The sequence below is a fragment of the Nerophis lumbriciformis genome, linkage group LG31 (assembly GCF_033978685.3).
Source record: "Nerophis lumbriciformis linkage group LG31, RoL_Nlum_v2.1, whole genome shotgun sequence".
Taxonomy (NCBI): domain Eukaryota; kingdom Metazoa; phylum Chordata; class Actinopteri; order Syngnathiformes; family Syngnathidae; genus Nerophis; species Nerophis lumbriciformis.
The window spans coordinates 25,474,613-25,495,674 of NC_084578.2; the positions used below are offsets into that span (position 1 = coordinate 25,474,613).

Here is a 21,062-nt window from a genome sequence, read left to right on the forward strand (position 1 = left end):
TTAATCTACTTGTTCATTTACTGTTATTTGCTTATTTTTTTGTTTTAACATCTACACTTCTGTTAAAATGTAATAATCACTTAGTCTTCTGTCGTTTGATAATTTACATTAGTTTTGGATGATACCACAAATGTGGGATCAATCCGATACCAAGTAGTTACAGGATCAAACATTGGTCATATTCAAAGTCCTAATGTGTCCAGGGATATATTTCCTGAGTTTATAAAGATATTATACTTTTTTTTTTAAACAAAAAGATATGTTGTGATGCCAAAAAATATCGACGAAATCATAGTAGTATTGACGAGATACGCTACTGTACTTGGTATCATAACTGGATGTTAAGTGTAGATCCACCCATGGCGTTTGTTTACTTTTTGACGCCGGTGAGCTACAGTGTGTAGTGAAGCATGTTTAGCTATTCCTCGTCCTGCAGGGATGATACTTGTAAGAAAATTACTTTATTTGTCGCCATGGAAATGAGGATTAGTGATTTACAAGTAGCTATAACACTGCTGACTGGGGCTGGACTTAAGCTAGCCATGTCGTAAAGGGGAACATTATCACAATTTCAGAAGGGTTAAAACCATTAAAAATCAGTTCCCAGTGGCTTATTTCATTTTTCAAAGTTTTTTTTTAAATTTTACCCATCATGCAATATCCCTAAAAAAAAAAAAAAAAAAAAAGCTTCAAAGTGCCTGATTTTAACCATCGTTATATACACCCGTCCATTTTCCTGTGACGTCACACAGTGATGCCAATACAAACAAACATGGCGGATAGAACAGCAAGGTATAGCGACATTAGCTCGGATTCAGACTCGGATTTCAGCGGCTTAAGCGATTCAACAGATTATGCATGTATTGAAACGGATGGTTGTAGTGTGGAGGCAGGTAGCGAAAACGAAATTGAAGAAGAAACTGAAGCTATTGAGCCATATCGGTTTGAACCGTATGCAAGCGAAACCGACGAAAACGACACGACAGCCAGCGACACGGGAGAAAGCGAGGACGAATTCGGCGATCGCCTTCTAACCAACGATTGGTATGTGATTGTTTGGCATTAAAGGAAACTAACAACTATGAACTAGGTTTACAGCATATGAAACACATTTGGCAACAACATGCACTTTGAGAGTGCAGACAGCCCAGTTTTCATCAATTAATATATTCTGTAGACATACCCTCATCCGCTCTCTTTTCCTGAAAGCTGATCTGTCCAGTTTTGGAGTTGATGTCAGCAGGCCAGGGAAGCTAGGGTCGATATTCTTCTATGCCATCTCTGTCGTAGCATAGCTTTCGTCGGTAAAGTGTGCGGAACAAACGTTCAATTTCTTGCCACTTTCGCATCTTTGGGCCACTGGTGCAACTTGAACCCTGTTCGTGTTGTTACACCCTCCGACAACACACCGACGCGGCATGATGTCTCCAAGGTACGGAAAACAGTCGAAAAAACGGAAAATAACAGAACTAATTTGACTCGGTGTTTGTAATGTGTTTGCGAAAATGGCGGATTGCTTCCCGATGTGACGAAAGCCGTTTATTTCGCCAAAATTCCCCCATTTAGAGTTCGGAAATCGGTTAAAAAAATATATGGTCTTTTTTCTGCAACATCAAGGTACGGTATATATTGACGCTTACATAGGTCTGGTGATAATGTTCCCCTTTAAAGCACCTCTTTTGGTGGGCTTTTCAGTGTTATAGCTTCACCTTTTATTGTTAGTTTTTAAACCAAAATGCATCCGTTCTCCCTTTTCTGTCTACACACTGTTTGTACTCCGTAATTGTGCACTGCGGAACATGCTCGTAAAGCAGCAATGACACAACGTGACGGGGGCGCGGGTGTGGCGGACCGGTACTTTTCAGTGGCGATATAGTACTGAAAATTATTCTTTGGTTTTGTGGTACTATACTAATACCGGACTACCGTACAATCCTAGTATGTTATCAGCAATCAAGCAGTATACATTTGTGGCTTCTCAGCGCAACAACACACAACACAGGAAATGTGTCCCATGAAAACCCGTCCGACCGTAATGCTCTAACGAAAACAAAAGTTCCGTGGGTGATATATGTAAAAGGACTACCGTATTTTCCGCACTATAAGGCACACCGGATTATTAGCCGCACCTTCAATGAATGGCATATTTCATAACTTTGTCCACCAATAAGCCGCCCCGGACTATAAGCCGCGCCTACGCTGCGCTAAAGGGAATGTCAAAAAAACAGTCAGATAGGTCAGTCAAACTTTAATAATATATTAAAAACCAGCGTTCTAACAACTCTGTTCACTCCCAAAATGTACGCAAATGTGCAATCACAAACAGTAAAATTCAAAATAGTGCAGAGCAATAGCAACATAATGTTGCTCGAACGTTAATGTCACAACACACAAAATAAACATAGCGCTCACTTTCTGAAGTTATTCTTCATTCGTAAATCCTTCGTCTTCGGTGTCCGAAGTGAAAAGTTGGGCAAATTTACGATCCACTGGCAGATGTTGGCGTCGTCTGGCGCTGCCTCCTCGTCTTAGTGAAGGTGTGTTCGCCTTCTGTCATCCATTGTTCCCACGCAGTTAGCAGTCTAGCTTCGAATGCCCTGTTGACACCAATATCTAGCGGCTGGAGGTCTTTTGTCAATCCACCCGGAATGACGGCGAGTATTGAATTAAGCGCGTAAGCGTGTCTCTCAATGTGCTGTTATGAGCTAGCAAATATAACAACTACACTACCCAGCATGCAACGATAGTTACGAGCATGCGCGGTAGCCCTGAGAAGCGTTGTTGTATGCTGGGAGTTAGAATGTGGTTATGAGCACGCTGTGAGTAAACGTTGAGAACTCAGTTAACACGCCTCGTCTGCATTATTTATAATTAGACAGACAACACACTTAATAGGAGCCATTTTGGGGTCTTTACATAAACACACAAATGGAAATGAAACGTCACATATCCCAGCATGCACCGCGCGCTTCTTCGTCATCCACTGTTCCCACGCAGTTAGCAGTCTAGCTTCGAATGCCCTGTTGACACCAATATCTAGCGGCTGGAGGTCTTTTGTCAATCCACCCGGAATGACGGCGAGTATTGAATTAAGCGCGTAAGCGTGTCTCTCAATGTGCTGTTATGAGCTAGCAAATATAACAACTACACTACCCAGCATGCAACGATAGTTACGAGCATGCGCGGTAGCCCTGAGAAGCGTTTATGCTGGGAGTTAGAATGTGGTTATGAGCACGCTGTGAGTACGGTAAACGTTGAGAACTCAGTTAACACGCCTCGTCTGCATTATTTATAATTAGACAGACAACACACTTAATAGGAGCCATTTTGGGGTCTTTACATAAACACACAAATGGAAATGAAACGTCACATATCCCAGCATGCACCGCGCGCTTCTTCTACGGGGAAAAAAGATGGCGGCTGTTTACCGTAGTTGCGAGACCTAAACTTTATGAAAATGAATCTTAATATTTATCCATATATAAAGCGCACCGGGTTATAAGGCGCACTGTCAGCTTTTGAGAAAATTTGTGGTTTTTAGGTGTGCCTTATAGTGCGGAAAATACGGTACAATAGGAAAAACAAAAATAGGATTCAAACAAAATTTGTTAAACACTCTCCTCGGTTGCAGGTACTTGCGCTTCCTCTTGCCTAAACTCCGCACCAAATTGCAGGACAGTGCGCCGAAACAAGCGCGCTAGTTAACATAGCTATCATCTAGCTAGCCTACTTGTTGCCTGCGTTTGCTCTGCGAGCCACAACGGTGTGACAGATTTTTACTTTGCTGCTAATCATATTTGGATGATTAAGTTAAAGTACCAATGATTGTAACACACACACTAGGTGTGGTAAAATTTGTCCTCTGCGTTTGACCCATCCCCTTGTTCACCCCCTGGGAGGTGAGGGGAGCAATGAGCAGCAGCGGTGGCCGCGCCCGGGAATCATTTTTGATGATTTAACCCCCAAATCCAACCCTTGATGCTGAGTGCCAAGCAGGGAGTCACTGGGTCCCATTTATACAGTCTTTGGTATGACTCAGCCGGGGTTAGAACTCACGACCTACCAATCTCAGGGCGGACACTCTAACCCCTAGGCCACTGAGTAGGTTAAATCCAAACACTGTTAGTTCTGAACCAGTTGTAATCCAATCCAATCCACTTTATTTATATAGTACATTTAAACAACAAAAATGTTTCCGAAGTGCTGCACAACAATATTAAAAACAATATTAAAACAATATTCAAATATTATCCTTAGCTCCACCAATGACTGAATAAAACCAAATAATAAATAAATATAAAACAATTTAAAAATAAATGATTTAAAAACGATTTTAAAGGGTAAAACTAATTAAAACAGTAATAGAAATCAAAATGTATAAAAAACACAGAGGACAGAGGACCACACAACTCACGTAGAGTTAAAAGCCAAAGAATAAAAGTGGGTCTTAAGACGAGACTTAAAACACTCCACTGTGGGAGCAGTTTGAACATGGAGGGGCAGAGTGTTCCAGAGTTTAGGGCAGACCACAGAGAAGGCCCTGTCTCCCATGGATTTAAGTGTGGTCTTGGGCACCACGAGCTGGAGCTGGCTCTCGGACCTCAGAGTGCGCGCAGGAGTGTAAATTTGGATGAGGTCTGAGATATACTGAGGTGCCAGTCCATGTAAAGCTTTAAAAACAAACAGCAAGGTTTTAAAATCAGTTCTAAGATGAACAGGGAGCCAGTGCAAACTCTGAAGAATTGGGGTTATATGCTCGCGTTTCCTGGCCCCTGTTAAAAGTCGTGCTGCCGCATTCTGGTCTAACTGCAACCGGGAGAGAGCTTTTTGGCTAATGCCAGCATGAAGTGCATTGCAGTAGTCCAGGCGACTTGAAATAAAAGCATGCACGATTTGTTCAAAAAGGTTAAAAGATAAAAACGAAGATGATAAAACACGATTTTAAAACGCCATTGACTTGTTTGTCAAGTTTAAAATCGCTGTCTATAGTGACGCCAAGGCTGGTGACTTTGGGACGCACATAATTTTGCAATGGTCCCAAGTCAGTGAGGGCCGGACCAAAAACTGAAATTTCCGTTTCATTATTAAAACATTCTGGGCTAACCAAGCCTTGATGTCACATAGACAGTTGAGAAGGGGTGTCAGGGGGCCGTGGCCTTTTGAAATCGGCATATAAATTTGACAGTCGTCTGCATAAAAGTGATAAGACACTCCAGTTGTAGTTCTAATGTATTTATTAGTAGCCAGCGAGAAGGTATAAATTTGATGGAACGGATGTAAACACTAAACAGAGGTCACAACACCGGAAGTGTATTACCTGTGGGGCGTGGCTAAAACATAGAGTTGCCAAATGGGAAATGTTTCCTTAGTTCTTTGCATGCATCTTATGGAACTTTACATTACATTTTCAATGATAATAATGTTAGTAAATCTACTAAAAAAAACCAACACATTACATGGGACGTGTCAAAAAGACATCCAAAAGAGGTTGGTAGATGAGAATACATTTAAAGGTAAAATATAGGGTACAAATGCACCCAATTACAGAAAATGGATTTTCAACATTTTCTTTCAGGGCTTGCGGGGCAGCACTTTGACGAAAAAAGAGGACCATTTCTATCAACAGTTTTCCTCTTTTTCTCTTCAAGAGTTCTTACATGCCTGATGTATATCAAAGAAACATAATGGGGTAATGACTCAACAATCTCTTTTTATCCAAACACATTACAGAAAGCTTAAATGTCAACATGCACACACACAGAAGTCTCGTTGGTGCGCTTCAAAACTTTAACCACCATGTTGCTGTAATTAAAAAAAAAAAAAAAGGAAAATCATTTTACCTTGAGTTGACTAATATTTGTGGCATTGTTGAATGAACACTGGGAGTTTCGGAGTGATTAAACAGCGGCACAACCTAGAAGTGTGAGGAGATCCTTCATCGGCTTGTTTGCCGGTAGTGCTTTTTCCTGTGGCATCTTTTTCGGTCCTATCACAATTAAAGACTTGCTGCTTAGCTGATAAAATCTTTGAACTGAAGGGGCAGCAAGCCAGAGGCTAACTAGCTCAAGTGTTAACTCAAAGCAGTTGTCTGACAACCCGAAGCTATACAGTGCGACTGTGAGAGTTTAAAGCTTTTCTGATCACACAAAGTACTCTCTGAGACAGGTTGACAGTACAACAATTGTGAAAATAAACACGTCGGAAGTGCTGCTCGCCGTCAAAGCTCTTCGAAATGACCGCGCCCATGTGTACAGGATGTGACGTAGGAGGCCCAGCCTCTTCAAAATGGCTATGCCGTTGTGTACAGGAAGTGATCTTATTATAGAGGTGTCCCCCAATGGCTTGAAGTGGCATGCAAAACATTTGTCAACCCAAAACCTCGCAAGTAGAGGCGTTCGTAAATCAAGGTTCCATTGTAATTCAGGGCTGCAACAAGTAATTGATTAATGTGATTAGAAAAAAGCTTCACTTTATGTTCTGTTTTGATTAAATTTGAGTGTAACTTGTAAAAATTTATAAAATGCGGATCATATGAATTGCCTGGATCTTTATACACGGACGTAGTTTCCACACAATTTGGATCTTTTTACGATTTGTGATCAGTGTGATGTACGTTGTACTTTTTAACACCTCGGAATAGCATAATTCCTAATAGTTTACAACAATTTTTGTTTATTTCATGAGTGTCATGTGACATAACAAACTGCCAACATTTGGTGTTTGCAATCCAGTAGATTTCTTTCAATGCTCTTGTCTAAGATCAATACTTGGCAACGACTTAATTCATGTTTGTTGTATGGTGCTGTGCTGTTGAAACCCTAAAGATGGATTTAAGGTGTTCATTTGTAAGACGACTTCCCTGCGCTGATTTTAAAGATAATATACACATCATTGCACATCTAATATATCAGTGTTTCCCACACATTCATTTATTTGTGGCGGCCCGCCACGAAAGAATTACGTCCGCCACAAATTGATTTTTCGGCTTTTGACTCGGTCGACCGCTCATAAAAGCAATGGGACTGTCTGTGAATGTTGCTTGTAGTTACACCTCAGGTGCAGTAGGTGGCGGTAGCCTACTATGCACTATGCAATAGCACTTAATTCACCTGGTGGGCCAGAAGGAGAAGAAGAAGAAGAGGGACGGATGGACGGACGGAATCAAAATATTCGCCGGCTACTTTTCATAATGATGGCGCTTCCTACGTTTCTACCTCAAACGTCCAAAAGCTGCTGAAAGCCTTGATCCAGGATGCCATGGGGAAAAAAAATTAAATGGTGCCTTTTGGCGACAGTTAGCAGCTTGGTGGCTCATAGCCGGCGAGCTAACGCTTGCTAGCGTGGTAGCATTGCTTCATTTTTACAGGTGTTATAGGTAGATAGTAGTGATGGGTCCGGCAACACCGATGCATCGGCACATGCGTCGAGCTCATAGAGCGAAACCCTGTGTCGGTGGACGTACCGCTTTTAGAAAGTCACGTGACCGATCATGAGCTGTTTTGGTCACGTGACCGATACGCGAACTGTGTCGCACTGACGCCTCTTCTGTGCCCTGTGAGCGGCTCTTTTCTACAGCCGGAGAAATAATAACTAAGAAGAGAAAGCGTCTAAAATTGAATACGTTGGAAAAACTGTTTTTTTTTTAATAAAAATGTGTAAAAATAAATAAATAATAATTTCCAGGTCCACAAGCATCCTCATTCACAACACGTTCTCTTAGATTTCCATGTTATGATACATGTTCACATTATTTGACTGTATCTAAAAAAGACAAAAAATATATTTTTATTTAAATGAAGTTATGAAATAATCCTAAATGAAATACAATGACTTGGTTTATATTATTGTATATACCGTATTTTCCGCACTATAAGGCGCACCGGATTATTAGCCGCACCTTCTATGAATTACATATTTCATAATTTTGTCCACCAATAAGCCGCCCCGGACTATAAGCCGCGCCTACGCTGCGCTAAAGTGAATGTCAAAAAAACGCTGCGCTAAAGTGAATGTCAAAAAAACAGTCAGATAGTTCAGTCAAACTTTAATAATATATTGAAAACCAGCGTTCTAACAACTCTGTCCCAAAATGTACGCAAATGTGCAATCACAAACATAGTAAAATTCAAAATGGTGTAGAGCAATAAATAGCAACATAATGTTGCTCGAACGTTAATGTCACAACACACAAAATAAACATAGCGCTCACCTTCTGAAGTTATTCTTCATTCGTAAATCCTTCGAATTCTTCGTCTTCGGTGTCCGAATTGAAAAGTTGCGCAAGCGTGGGATCCAAAAATGGCCGGCTCCGCCTCGTCGAAGTCATCGGATTCAGTGTCGCTGTTGTGCAGCAGTTCTGTGAATCCTGCCTTCCGGAAAGCTCGGACCACAGTTGTGACCGAAACTATCTGCCCAGGCATTTACGATCCACTGGCAGATGTTGGCGTATGTCGACCGGCGCTATCTGCCCGTCTTAGTGAAGGTGTGTTCGCCTTCGGAGCTGTGTGAAAAAAGCCACCCGGCCTCTTCGCGTAAACTTCCCTTAACCACTCGCTCATCTTTTCTTCATCCATCCATCCCTTCGAGTTAGCTTTTATGATGACGCCGGCTGGAAAGGTCTCTTTTGGCAAGGTCTTCCTTTTGAATATCACCACGGGTGGAAGTTAGCATGGCAAGCTAGAACCACAGTGAAGGATGACTTCTCATTCCCTGTGGTGCGAATATTCACCGTACGTGCTCCCGTTCCACAGTGCGGTTCACAGGAATATCAGCTGTGAAATACGGTAGTAATCCGTGTGCGGATGGAGAGATTGCGTCTTTTTATGAACCGGATCGCTTAGTAGGAGCCAGTTTGTGGTCTTTACAGATGTAAACAGGAAATGAAACGTACGGTGATATCCGCGCGTTTTTTCTTCTTCTTCCGGGGGCGGGTGAAGCGCTTCCTGTTCTATGGGGGCGGGTGCTTTCCTTGGCGGTTGCTTGCGTAGAAGAAGAAGCGCTTCCTGTTCTACCGGGAAAAAAGATGGCGGCTGTTTACCGAAGTTGCGAGACCGAAACTTTATGAAAATGAATCGTAATAAAGCGCACCGGGTTATAAGGCGCACTGTCAGCTTTTGAGAAAAATTGTGGTTTTTAGGTGCGCCTTATAGTGCGGAAAATACGGTACTAGGTCAGTGGTTCTCAACCTTTTTTCAGCAATGTACCCCCTGTGATTTTTTTTTAAATTCAAGTACCCCCTAATCAGAGCAAAGCATTTTTGGTTGGAAAAAAAAAGATAAAGAAGTAAAATACAGCACTATGTCATCAGTTTCTGATTTATTAAATTGTATAACAGTGCAAAATATTGCTCATTTGTAGTGGTCTTTCTTGAACTATTTGGGAAAAAAAAGATATAAAAATAACTAAAAACTTGTTGAAAAATAAACAAGTGATTCAATTATAAATAAAGATTTCTACACCTAGAAGTAATAATCAACTTAAAGTGCCCTCTTTGGGGATTGTATTAGAGATCCATCTGGATTCATGAACTTAATTCTAAACATTTCTTCACAAAAAAAATAAATCTTTAACATCAATATTTATGGAACATGTCCACAAAAAATCTGGCTGTCAACACTGAATATTGCATAGTTACATTTCTTTTCACAGTTCTTTTTGACAGACATTTTAGTGACAAACCTGAGCTTGTGCTTCACTGAGTTTATGAACTTACATTCATATTTTGTTGAAGTATTATTCAATAAATATATAAAGGATTTTTGAATTGTTGCTATTTTTAGAATATTTTTAAAAAATCTCACGTACCCCTTGGCATACCTTCAAGTACCCCCAGGGGTTCACGTACCCCCATTTGAGAACAACTGTACTAGGTCATAAAATCAGTATCAGTTGAGTCGGTCCATAGGTTGCCTGTAGGGATTTTTAATGTCCAGCAGATGTCATTATTTAGTGACACAGTATCGACACAGTATCAATACAGTTTTGCAATGTGTCAAAACGCTTCATGACGCCTCATCAACCCATCACTAGTAGATAGGTTATAGCTGCATCGCTCGCGGCTCGTCATATATTTAACGTTAATCCGTGACTTCACCGAGCGTTTCACTGACGGTGAGCAGCCTGACGCTGCTTCATTAACACCGCCGCTGTTTGACTCGTGGCCCGGGGCAGACGCTCGTAGTAACAGTCACGTGTTACAATACCGACGATCTAACGTGTCCAGGTTATAACCATGTTGTCAATAAACACACATGGACTGAAGCTAAATTGTCCACTGTCCACTGCAGCATGTGAATGCAATGAAAATAATAAAATCCGAGCCAACCAGCTGTTAAAATGTTGTCCAGGTTAATGTTTTGGCCATTAAAGACCATTCATTTCAAGATTTCAACTGTGATCGGGCTTTAAACAGGTGGCTGACCTGTTCAGATGGGTGTAACTGCTACTGGTCAAATAATGTGAAATAGCATTTAATTTTACATGTATGCAATGCCATTTAAATGCAATTATAGATAATAATAATAATAATAATAAATACTGTGTAGTGTTGTAAATAGTCAACGGGAAGGATTCTATTAAGATATAAGCCATGAGCAGAGGTGGGTAGAGTAGCCAGAAATTGTACTCAAGTAAGAGTACTGTTACTTTAGAGATTTATTACTCAAGTAAAAGTAAGGAGTAGTCACCCAAATATTTACTTGAGTAAAAGTAAAAAGTATGTTGTAAAAAAACTACTCAAGTACTGAGTAACTGATGAGTAACATACACACACATATCATATATATATATATATATATATATATATACACACACACACACATATATATATATATATATATATATACACACACATATACAGGTAAAAGCCAGTAAATTAGAATATTTTGAAAAACTTGATTTATTTCAGTAATTGCATTCAAAAGGTGTAACTTGTACATTATATTTATTCATTGCACACAGACTGATGCATTCAAATGTTTATTTCATTTAATTTTGGTGATTTGAAGTGGCAACAAATGAAAATCCAAAATTCCGTGTGTCACAAAATTAGAATATTGTGTAAGGCTAATACAAAAAAGGGATTTTTAGAAATGTTGGCCAACTGAAAAGTATGAAAATGAAAAATATGAGCATGTACAATACTCAATACTTGGTTGGAGCTCCTTTTGCCTCAATTACTGCGTTAATGCGGCGTGGCATGGAGTCGATGAGTTTCTGGCACTGCTCAGGTGTTATGAGAGCCCAGGTTGCTCTGATAGTGGCCTTCAACTCTTCTGCGTTTTTGGGTCTGGCATTCTGCATCTTCCTTTTCACAATACCCCACAGATTTTCTATGGGGCTAAGGTCAGGGGAGTTGGCGGGCCAATTTAGAACAGAAATACCATGGTCCGTAAACCAGGCACGGGTAGATTTTGCGCTGTGTGCAGGCGCCAAGTCCTGTTGGAACTTGAAATCTCCATCTCCATAGAGCAGGTCAGCAGCAGGAAGCATGAAGTGCTCTAAAACTTGCTGGTAGACAGCTGCGTTGACCCTGGATCTCAGGAAACAGAGTGGACCGACACCAGCTGGACTGCTGCTGAGTGGTCCAAAGTCATGTTTTCTGACGAAAGCAAATTTTGCATTTCCTTTGGAAATCGAGGTCCCAGAGTCTGGAGGAAGACAGGAGAGGCACAGGATCCACGTTGCCTGAAGTCTAGTGTAAAGTTTCCACCATCAGTGATGGTTTGGGGTGCCATGTCATCTGATGGTGTCGGTCCACTCTGTTTCCTGAGATCCAGGGTCAACGCAGTCCGAATTGAAAAGTTGGGCGAATGTGGGATCCAAAATGTCGTCCGGCGCTGTCTCCCTGTCTTGGTGAACGTCACGTGTGTTCGCCTTCTGTCATCCACTGTTCCCACGCAGTTAGCAGTCTAGCTTCGAATGCCCTGTTGACACCAATATCTAGCGGCTGGAGGTCTTTTGTCAATCCACCCGGAATGACGGCGAGTATTGAATTAAGCGCGTAAGCGTGTCTCTTAATGTGATGTTATGAGCTAGCAAATATAACAACTACACTACCCAGCATGCAACGATAGTGACGAGCATGCGCGGTAGCCCGAGAAGCGTTGTTGTATGCTGGGAGTTAGAATGTGGTTATGAGCACGCTGTGAGTAAACGTTGAGAACTCAGTTAACACGCCTCGTCTGCATTATTTATAATTAGACAGACAACACACTTAATAGGAGCCATTTTGGGGTCTTTACATAAACACACAAATGGAAATGAAACGTCACATATCCCAGCATGCACCGCGCGCTTCTTCTACGGGGAAAAAAGATGGCGGCTGTTTACCGAAGTTGCGAGACCGAAACTTTATGAAAATGAATCTTAATATTTATCCATATATAAAGCGCACCGGGTTATAAGGCGCACTGTCAGCTTTTGAGAAAATTTGTGGTTTTTAGGTGCGCCCTATAGTGCGGAAAATACGGTAATTAAAGGGGCAGAGCTTTAAGAGACATTTTAGCTTTTATATTTTATAAGATATATTTTTTGTAAGAACCACAATTAATAAATATATTTCATTGAATCACTAATTGTTCAAATCTGTATATAAATATGTACATAAAATGTTGTAATTATATTCCAACTCCGCGTTCTTCTTGGTCATCGCCGCTGCCGCCCCCCCCCCCTGAGGGAACTCTCCTGAAGGAATCAATAAGGTACTATCTATCTATCTAGATGTGGGTAGACGAGGGTAATATCTAGTGATGGGAGAAAATGTCGAGTAAGAGAGGGCGCGTTTCTGCAAAGCGCGTATCGAGGCTTGCATCTTGTGGGGGGGGGAGCCAAAAATGATTGTTGTGAAACCTCGTTGCCCGCTTGTACCACATGACTCTTTTTAGGGCACGGTTCAGATTTTGCCAGGAGATTGGACAACTCATAAACCGCCCAAGCTCCATTGAAAATGTGGCCTTTTGTTGTGGTCAGTTCGAATAGATAGAGAATAAAAAAATTGTTCTTAAAATTCCATTAGAATGACAGCAAATTTAATCCAAACCGGTTACGCAAATACCTTTTATGCCACATGACGTGGGTTCGATTCTCGGCAACGTCAGTTCTCAAACGTGTTTGTAAACATTACCTTTAATAAAGTAACGCATCCTGTATTTATTATTTTTAACCAGCCACCAGAAATCCATAGCTGGATGATAGAGAGGTTTTGTCAAGAAATAAAAATGGCTTACAACTAAAAATGAACTAAATCTGCTCTCTTCTGTATGTCATTTTCCAAATGACATAACCTTGTCCTTACCTGTCATTTCCTCAAGGTGACAGAAAAACATTACACGTCCTGCCCTATCATATGCTTCTACCATGTTGGCAAAATCACACAATACCTATACAGTACATAAAACATATGTTATACGTTGTTAGTTTAACTAGCAAAACCATTCGGTCAAACATTTAGTCATTCATTGTCATTTTCAAGAGCCTCAACAGATGCACAATTGAATGCATTACACTTTAATCATACATTTGGCCAGCAGGTGGTGTGAGTGATATCCAAGATTTTTTTGCAGATTCTGCCAAAAGGTCTGCCGAAGTGCTCCAAAACAGCACACCAGACTGTTAAAAAAAAAAAAAGTAAAGAAAAAACATGATCCGAAAGACACGCGTGACCTGACACGGTTATCTAGGTCTTGTACCGGGCGGAGACATTCTCTTCCAGTCGTGCCAGTTATGTGAAGCACATGCTCAGTGTAAGCATACTTCAGGTGTGATGGTTCAGGTACCGTATTTTCCGCACTATAAGGCGCACCGGATTATTAGCCGCACCTTCAATGAATGGCATATTTCATAACTTTGTCCACCAATAAGCCGCCCCGGACTATAAGCCGCGCCTACGCTGCGCTAAAGGGAATGTCAAAAAAACAGTCAGATAGGTCAGTCAAACTTTAATAATATATTAAAAACCAGCGTTCTAACAACTCTGTTCACTCCCAAAATGTACGCAAATGTGCAATCACAAACATAGTAAAATTCAAAATAGTGCAGAGCAATAGCAACAGCATGTTGCTCGAACGTTAATGTCACAACACACAAAATAAACATAGCGCTCACTTTCTGAAGTTATTCTTCATTCGTAAATCCTTCGTCTTCGGTGTCCGAAGTGAAAAGTTGGGCAAATTTACGATCCACTGGCAGATGTTGGCGTCGTCTGGCGCTGCCTCCTCGTCTTAGTGAAGGTGTGTTCGCCTTCTGTCATCCATTGTTCCCACGCAGTTAGCAGTCTAGCTTCGAATGCCCTGTTGACACCAATATCTAGCGGCTGGAGGTCTTTTGTCAATCCACCCGGAATGACGGCGAGTATTGAATTAAGCGCGTAAGCGTGTCTCTCAATGTGCTGTTATGAGCTAGCAAATATAACAACTACACTACCCAGCATGCAACGATAGTTACGAGCATGCGCGGTAGCCCTGAGAAGCGTTGTTGTATGCTGGGAGTTAGAATGTGGTTATGAGCACGCTGTGAGTAAACGTTGAGAACTCAGTTAACACGCCTCGTCTGCATTATTTATAATTAGACAGACAACACACTTAATAGGAGCCATTTTGGGGTCTTTACATAAACACACAAATGGAAATGAAACGTCACATATCCCAGCATGCACCGCGCGCTTCTTCTACGGGGAAAAAAGATGGCGGCTGTTTACCGTAGTTGCGAGACCTAAACTTTATGAAAATGAATCTTAATATTTATCCATATATAAAGCGCACCGGGTTATAAGGCGCACTGTCAGCTTTTGAGAAAATTTGTGGTTTTTAGGTGCGCCTTATAGTGCGGAAAATACGGTACATTATGATTGAGTGTGAGTAAGTCCTTACTTCGCTCTGCTTGTGCTCGTCGACACCGCAGTACTAGTCGAAAGTACCATGTCAAGTATTTTGTGTGCTGCAGGTTCCCCTGAGCGAGTTTGAATTTTCCTGGAGTAAAATCTCTGATATTCAGTCCCAGGTAAGACTTTCATCACATTTGCAAGATGTCTAACTCGTACGCATTACCAATGTGAGCCAAATGTCTGCTTCACAGTTGGAGAAGCTTATTGAGAAGAACTACTATCTCCACAAGTCGGCCCAAGAGGCTTACAAGTCCTACGTGAGGGCTTACGACTCGCACTCGCTCAAGCAGATCTACAGCGTCAAAACGCTGGACCTCCTCATGGTGGCCTTGTCCTTTGGCTTCAAAGTTCCTCCCTACGTGGATCTCAGTATCCTTTTCTGTCGCTTCACCTGTCGTCTCATGCCAAAGCGTTGCTCTGATTTCCTTAACAGTTTTCCCCTCCAGACGTCAACAGCATCAAAGGCGCAAAGCTGCTAAAACGAGGTGGCGGCGGTGGCTTTGGATACCAGAAGTCCAAGAATGTGAACAAGTCGAAAATGTTTAAGCATGTCAACAAAGGAAGGAGTGACAGAAGGCAGTTCTCTCGCTAAACCGAAAATATTCCTTTTTTCCCTGCTCTTCTCTCCTTAATTCTGTCATGGTGACAATACTTCATACTCCTTGTGTGTGAATTGTATCAGAACAGTAATTCTGGAGGTTTTATGCACAATTCCATCTTTAGGTTACAAAAATTCCATTGGTTTGTAATAAATGTCATTGAAGAATGAATACAACTTTTTATTCCACAAATGAAGTCTTTATCAGCAATCAATGTGTTCATGCTGTGCCGCTCTTAACTTGACTAACTTGCATACTGTAAAATGTTGCTAGATGTACCATATTCCGTTTAAAATGTCAGGTTTTATACCAACTGTCAAGCTTGGACACATTCCCATAAATGCAATAATTATACAATGTAAAATATATATACAGAGGTTGGGTCGCGGGGGCAGCAGCCCAAGCAGAGAAGCCCAGACTTCTCTCCCCATCCCCCTGTCCAGCTCCTTCTGGTGGATCTCGGGGCGTTCCCAGGCCAGCTGGTAGACACAGCGTCCCCCACGTGTCCTGTCTTTCCTGTGGTCGGACGTGCTCTAAACACCTCCCCAGGGAGACATTTGGGGGGCATCCTGACCAGATGTCCGAGTCACCTCATCTGGCTCCTCTAAGGGAGAACCTCGCCACCTGCCACTTGTACGCGTGATCTTGTCCTTTCGGTCATAATGCAAAGCTCATAACAGGTGAGGATGGGAACTTGGATCGACCGGTAAATTGGGATCTTTGCCTTCTGGCTCAGCTCCTTCTTCACGACAGATCGATACAGGATCTGCAGCATCTCAATTAAATAAGAATCACTTATTAGGATGTGCATCAATTATTTCGGGCACCTATAGTATTTTTACAATGTGCTGCATTTGCTGTAGTGCTGCAGATGGCCCCCGCGCTGCACTTTGGGCATATTTAAATGATAGTGTTCTGACTTTGCTGAAATTCGCCAAACGCAAGGCGTTCTAGAATATAACTCCTGTGATGGATGGAAACACTACAGCAAAACCTTTTTCTCTGTGGCCCTAATTGCATGTTTTTTTAATTAGCTTTAGGTCAGAGGTCTTCAACAGGTGGTCCACGACCCCCATTGAGGCCACAGATGGGCGGGGGGTTGATTATAAATGTATTTATTTTCCTTTTTTAAATCCTGCTCCAATTTTTCCGTGAATGTCTTTCAATGCACCTTAATCATTATTTATAAATGGCAGTGACGTAGCCACTCTACTCACTATACCTCACAGGTTAAGTCAAAACTAATTCTATTCTATTCATGTTAGCATTTAAGATAGCTAGCGATTAGTAGTGCTATACTGTACTCTTTGAATATTTTAGTGTTGTACAATAGCAAAGAACCTTAGGGTCAGTTTCAAACAATCACATTTTTAAATAGGATACTGTGTATAAGTAGGCGGTCCCCGCGCCTTCTAACCATCAGTTTGGGCGTCCTTGGCCTGTGAAACATTGAAGACCCCTGGTTAAGGGCAACCAAAAAAAGCTGCAGTGCTGATGTACAGGAAAAGAGTACAATTACCATTCTCTACACTACAGTAAAAAAAAAAAAAAAACTACCACCATCGATCCTCTTTAAGTGTAAGTCTAAACACCAAACATGATCCGATCCAGAAAAACTGAAGTTGTCCTCCGCTTCTTCACTCCAATTGGTACTGCTAGACGATCATGTCATGTTTCTGTCCACAAAACATTCTGATTTGTCAATGCTGCTTATCTGCAGGGGCCAAAAAACAAATATAGTTTTAAGAATAAGAAACAATTATTACATTTACATGCACACAAAGTGTCAAAACACGTTTTCAGAAGATAACTTTCATGAATCCTGCAGAGGTGTAAAGAAATAAGAGTAATGACAGCTACTTGGCAGTGGTATTAACTGTTTCCTGTACAGTACATAATATTCCTGTATGTAGCATGTAGAATGTTCAGTACATAATATTCCTGTATGTAGCATGTAGAATGTACAGTACATAATATTCCTGTATGTAGCATGTAGAATGTACAATACATAATATTCATATATGAAGCATGTAGAATGTACAGTACATCATATTCCTTTATGTAGCATGTAGAATGTACAGTACATAATATTCATATATGAAGCATGTAGAATGTACAGTACATAATATTCCTGTATGTAGCATGTAGAATGTACAGTACATAATATTCATATATGAAGCATGTAGAATGTACAGTACATCATATTCCTGTATGTAGCATGTAGAATGTACAGTACATAATATTCCTGTATGAAGCATGTAGAATGTACAGTACATCATATTCATATATGAAGCATGTAGAATGTACAGTACATCATATTCCTGTATGTAGCATGTAGAATGTACAGTACATAATATTCCTGTATGTAGCATGTAGAATGTACAGTACATCATATTCCTGTATGTAGCATGTAGAATGTACAGTACATCATATTCCTGTATGTAGCATGTAGAATGTACAGTACATAATATTCATATATGAAGCATGTAGAATGTACAGTACATCATATTCCTGTATGTAGCATGTAGAATGTACAGTACATAATATTCCTGTATGAAGCATGTAGAATGTACAGTACATAATATTTCTGTATGTAGCATGTAGAATGTACAGTACATCATATTCCTGTATGTAGCATGTAGAATGTACAGTACATAATATTCATATATGAAGCATGTAGAATGTACAGTACATCATATTCCTGTATGTAGCATGTAGAATGTACAGTACATAATATTCCTGTATGAAGCATGTAGAATGTACAGTACATAATATTTCTGTATGACGCATGTAGAATATACAGTACCTAATATTTCTGTATGTAGCATGTAGAATGTACAGTACATCATATTCCTGTATGAAGCATGTAGAATGTACAGTACATAATATTCCTGTATGTAGCATGTAGAATGTACAGTACATAATATTCATATATGAAGCATGTAGAATGTACAGTACATAATATTCATATATGAAGCATGTAGAATGTACAGTACATCATATTCCTGTATGTAGCATGTAGAATGTACAGTACATAATATTCATATATGAAGCATGTAGAATGTACAGTACATCATATTCCTGTATGTAGCATGTAGAATGTACAGTACATAATATTCATATATGAAGCATGTAGAATGTACAGTACATAATATTCCTCTATGTAGCATGTAGAATGTACAGTACATCATATTCATGTATAAAGCATGTAGAATGTACAGTACATAATATTCCTCTATGAAGCATGTAGAATGTAGAGTACATAATATTCCTGTATGTAGCATGTAGAATGTACAGTACATAATATTTCTGTATGACGCATGTAGAATATACAGTACCTAATATTTCTGTATGTAGCATGTAGAATGTACAGTACATCATATTCCTGTATGAAGCATGTAGAATGTACAGTACATAATATTCCTGTATGTAGCATGTAGAATGTACAGTACATAATATTCATATATGAAGCATGTAGAATGTACAGTACATAATATTCATATATGAAGCATGTAGAATGTACAGTACATAATATTCCTCTATGTAGCATGTAGAATGTACAGTACATCATATTCATGTATAAAGCATGTAGAATGTACAGTACATCATATTCCTGTATGTAGCATGTAGAATGTACAGTACATCATATTCCTGTATGTAGCATGTAGAATGTACAGTACATAATATTCATATATGAAGCATGTAGAATGTACAGTACATCATATTCCTGTATGTAGCATGTAGAATGTACAGTACATAATATTCATATATGAAGCATGTAGAATGTACAGTACATAATATTCCTCTATGTAGCATGTAGAATGTACAGTACATCATATTCATGTATAAAGCATGTAGAATGTACAGTACATAATATTCCTCTATGAAGCATGTAGAATGTAGAGTACATAATATTCCTGTATGTAGCATGTAGAATGTACAGTACATAATATTCCTCTATGTAGCATGTAGAATGTACAGTACATCATATTCATGTATAAAGCATGTAGAATGTACAGTACATAATATTCCTCTATGAAGCATGTAGAATGTAGAGTACATAATATTCCTGTATGTAGCATGTAGAATGTACAGTACATAATATTTCTGTATGACGCATGTAGAATATACAGTACCTAATATTTCTGTATGTAGCATGTAGAATGTACAGTACATCATATTCCTGTATGAAGCATGTAGAATGTACAGTACATCATATTCCTGTATGTAGCATGTAGAATGTACAGTACATAATATTCATATATGAAGCATGTAGAATGTACAGTACATCATATTCCTGTATGTAGCATGTAGAATGTACAGTACATAATATTCCTGTATGAAGCATGTAGAATGTACAGTACATAATATTTCTGTATGTAGCATGTAGAATGTACAGTACATCATATTCCTGTATGTAGCATGTAGAATGTACAGTACATAATATTCATATATGAAGCATGTAGAATGTACAGTACATCATATTCCTGTATGTAGCATGTAGAATGTACAGTACATAATATTCCTGTATGAAGCATGTAGAATGTACAGTACATAATATTTCTGTATGTAGCATGTAGAATGTACAGTACATCATATTCCTGTATGAAGCATGTAGAATGTACAGTACATAATATTCCTGTATGTAGCATGTAGAATGTACAGTACATAATATTCATATATGAAGCATGTAGAATGTACAGTACATAATATTCCTGTATGTAGCATGTAGAATGTACAGTACATAATATTCATATATGAAGCATGTAGAATGTACAGTACATCATATTCCTGTATGTAGCATGTAGAATGTACAGTACATAATATTCATATATGAAGCATGTAGAATGTACAGTACATCATATTCCTGTATGTAGCATGTAGAATGTACAGTACATAATATTCATATATGAAGCATGTAGAATGTACAGTACATAATATTCCTCTATGTAGCATGTAGAATGTACAGTACATCATATTCATGTATAAAGCATGTAGAATGTACAGTACATAATATTCCTCTATGAAGCATGTAGAATGTACAGTACATAATATTTCTGTATGACGCATGTAGAATATACAGTACCTAATATTTCTGTATGTAGCATGTAGAATGTACAGTACATAATATTTCTGTATGACGCATGTAGAATATACAGTACCTAATATTTCTGTATGTAGCATGTAGAATGTACAGTACATCATATTCCTGTATGAAGCATGTAGAATGTACAGTACATAATATTCCTGTATGTAGCATGTAGAATGTACAGTACATAATATTCATATATGAAGCATGTAGAATGTACAGTACATAATATTCATATATGAAGCATGTAGAATGTACAGTACATCATATTCCTGTATGTAGCATGTAGAATGTACAGTACATAATATTCATATATGAAGCATGTAGAATGTACAGTACATAATATTCCTCTATGTAGCATGTAGAATGTACAGTACATCATATTCATGTATAAAGCATGTAGAATGTACAGTACATCATATTCCTGTATGTAGCATGTAGAATGTACAGTACATCATATTCCTGTATGTAGCATGTAGAATGTACAGTACAT

At 39.5% G+C, this 21,062-nt stretch overlaps 2 protein-coding genes across 3 annotated transcripts in view; one reads left to right on the forward strand and one right to left on the reverse strand.

The window, feature by feature from the left end:
• The window catches only part of ddx18 (DEAD (Asp-Glu-Ala-Asp) box polypeptide 18), a 41,668-nt gene extending 26,012 nt beyond the window's left edge, over nucleotides 1-15,656 (forward strand). For both annotated transcript variants that reach the window (XM_061926339.2, XM_061926340.2), the window contains exons 13-15: nucleotides 14,941-14,997; nucleotides 15,073-15,250; nucleotides 15,328-15,656. In XM_061926339.2, the coding sequence (XP_061782323.1) occupies nucleotides 14,941-14,997; nucleotides 15,073-15,250; nucleotides 15,328-15,473 (381 nt within the window). In that variant the 3' untranslated portion in view covers nucleotides 15,474-15,656. The remainder of the gene's footprint in view (nucleotides 1-14,940; nucleotides 14,998-15,072; nucleotides 15,251-15,327) is intronic.
• Nucleotides 15,657-15,687: 31 nt separating this feature from the next.
• LOC133574243 (glycerol kinase-like) overlaps nucleotides 15,688-21,062 on the reverse strand; it is a 77,138-nt gene continuing 71,763 nt past the window's right edge. Inside the window, exon 19 of the mRNA XM_061926342.2 lies at nucleotides 15,688-17,194. Within this exon, the coding sequence (XP_061782326.1) occupies nucleotides 17,181-17,194 (14 nt within the window). The 3' untranslated portion in view covers nucleotides 15,688-17,180. The remainder of the gene's footprint in view (nucleotides 17,195-21,062) is intronic.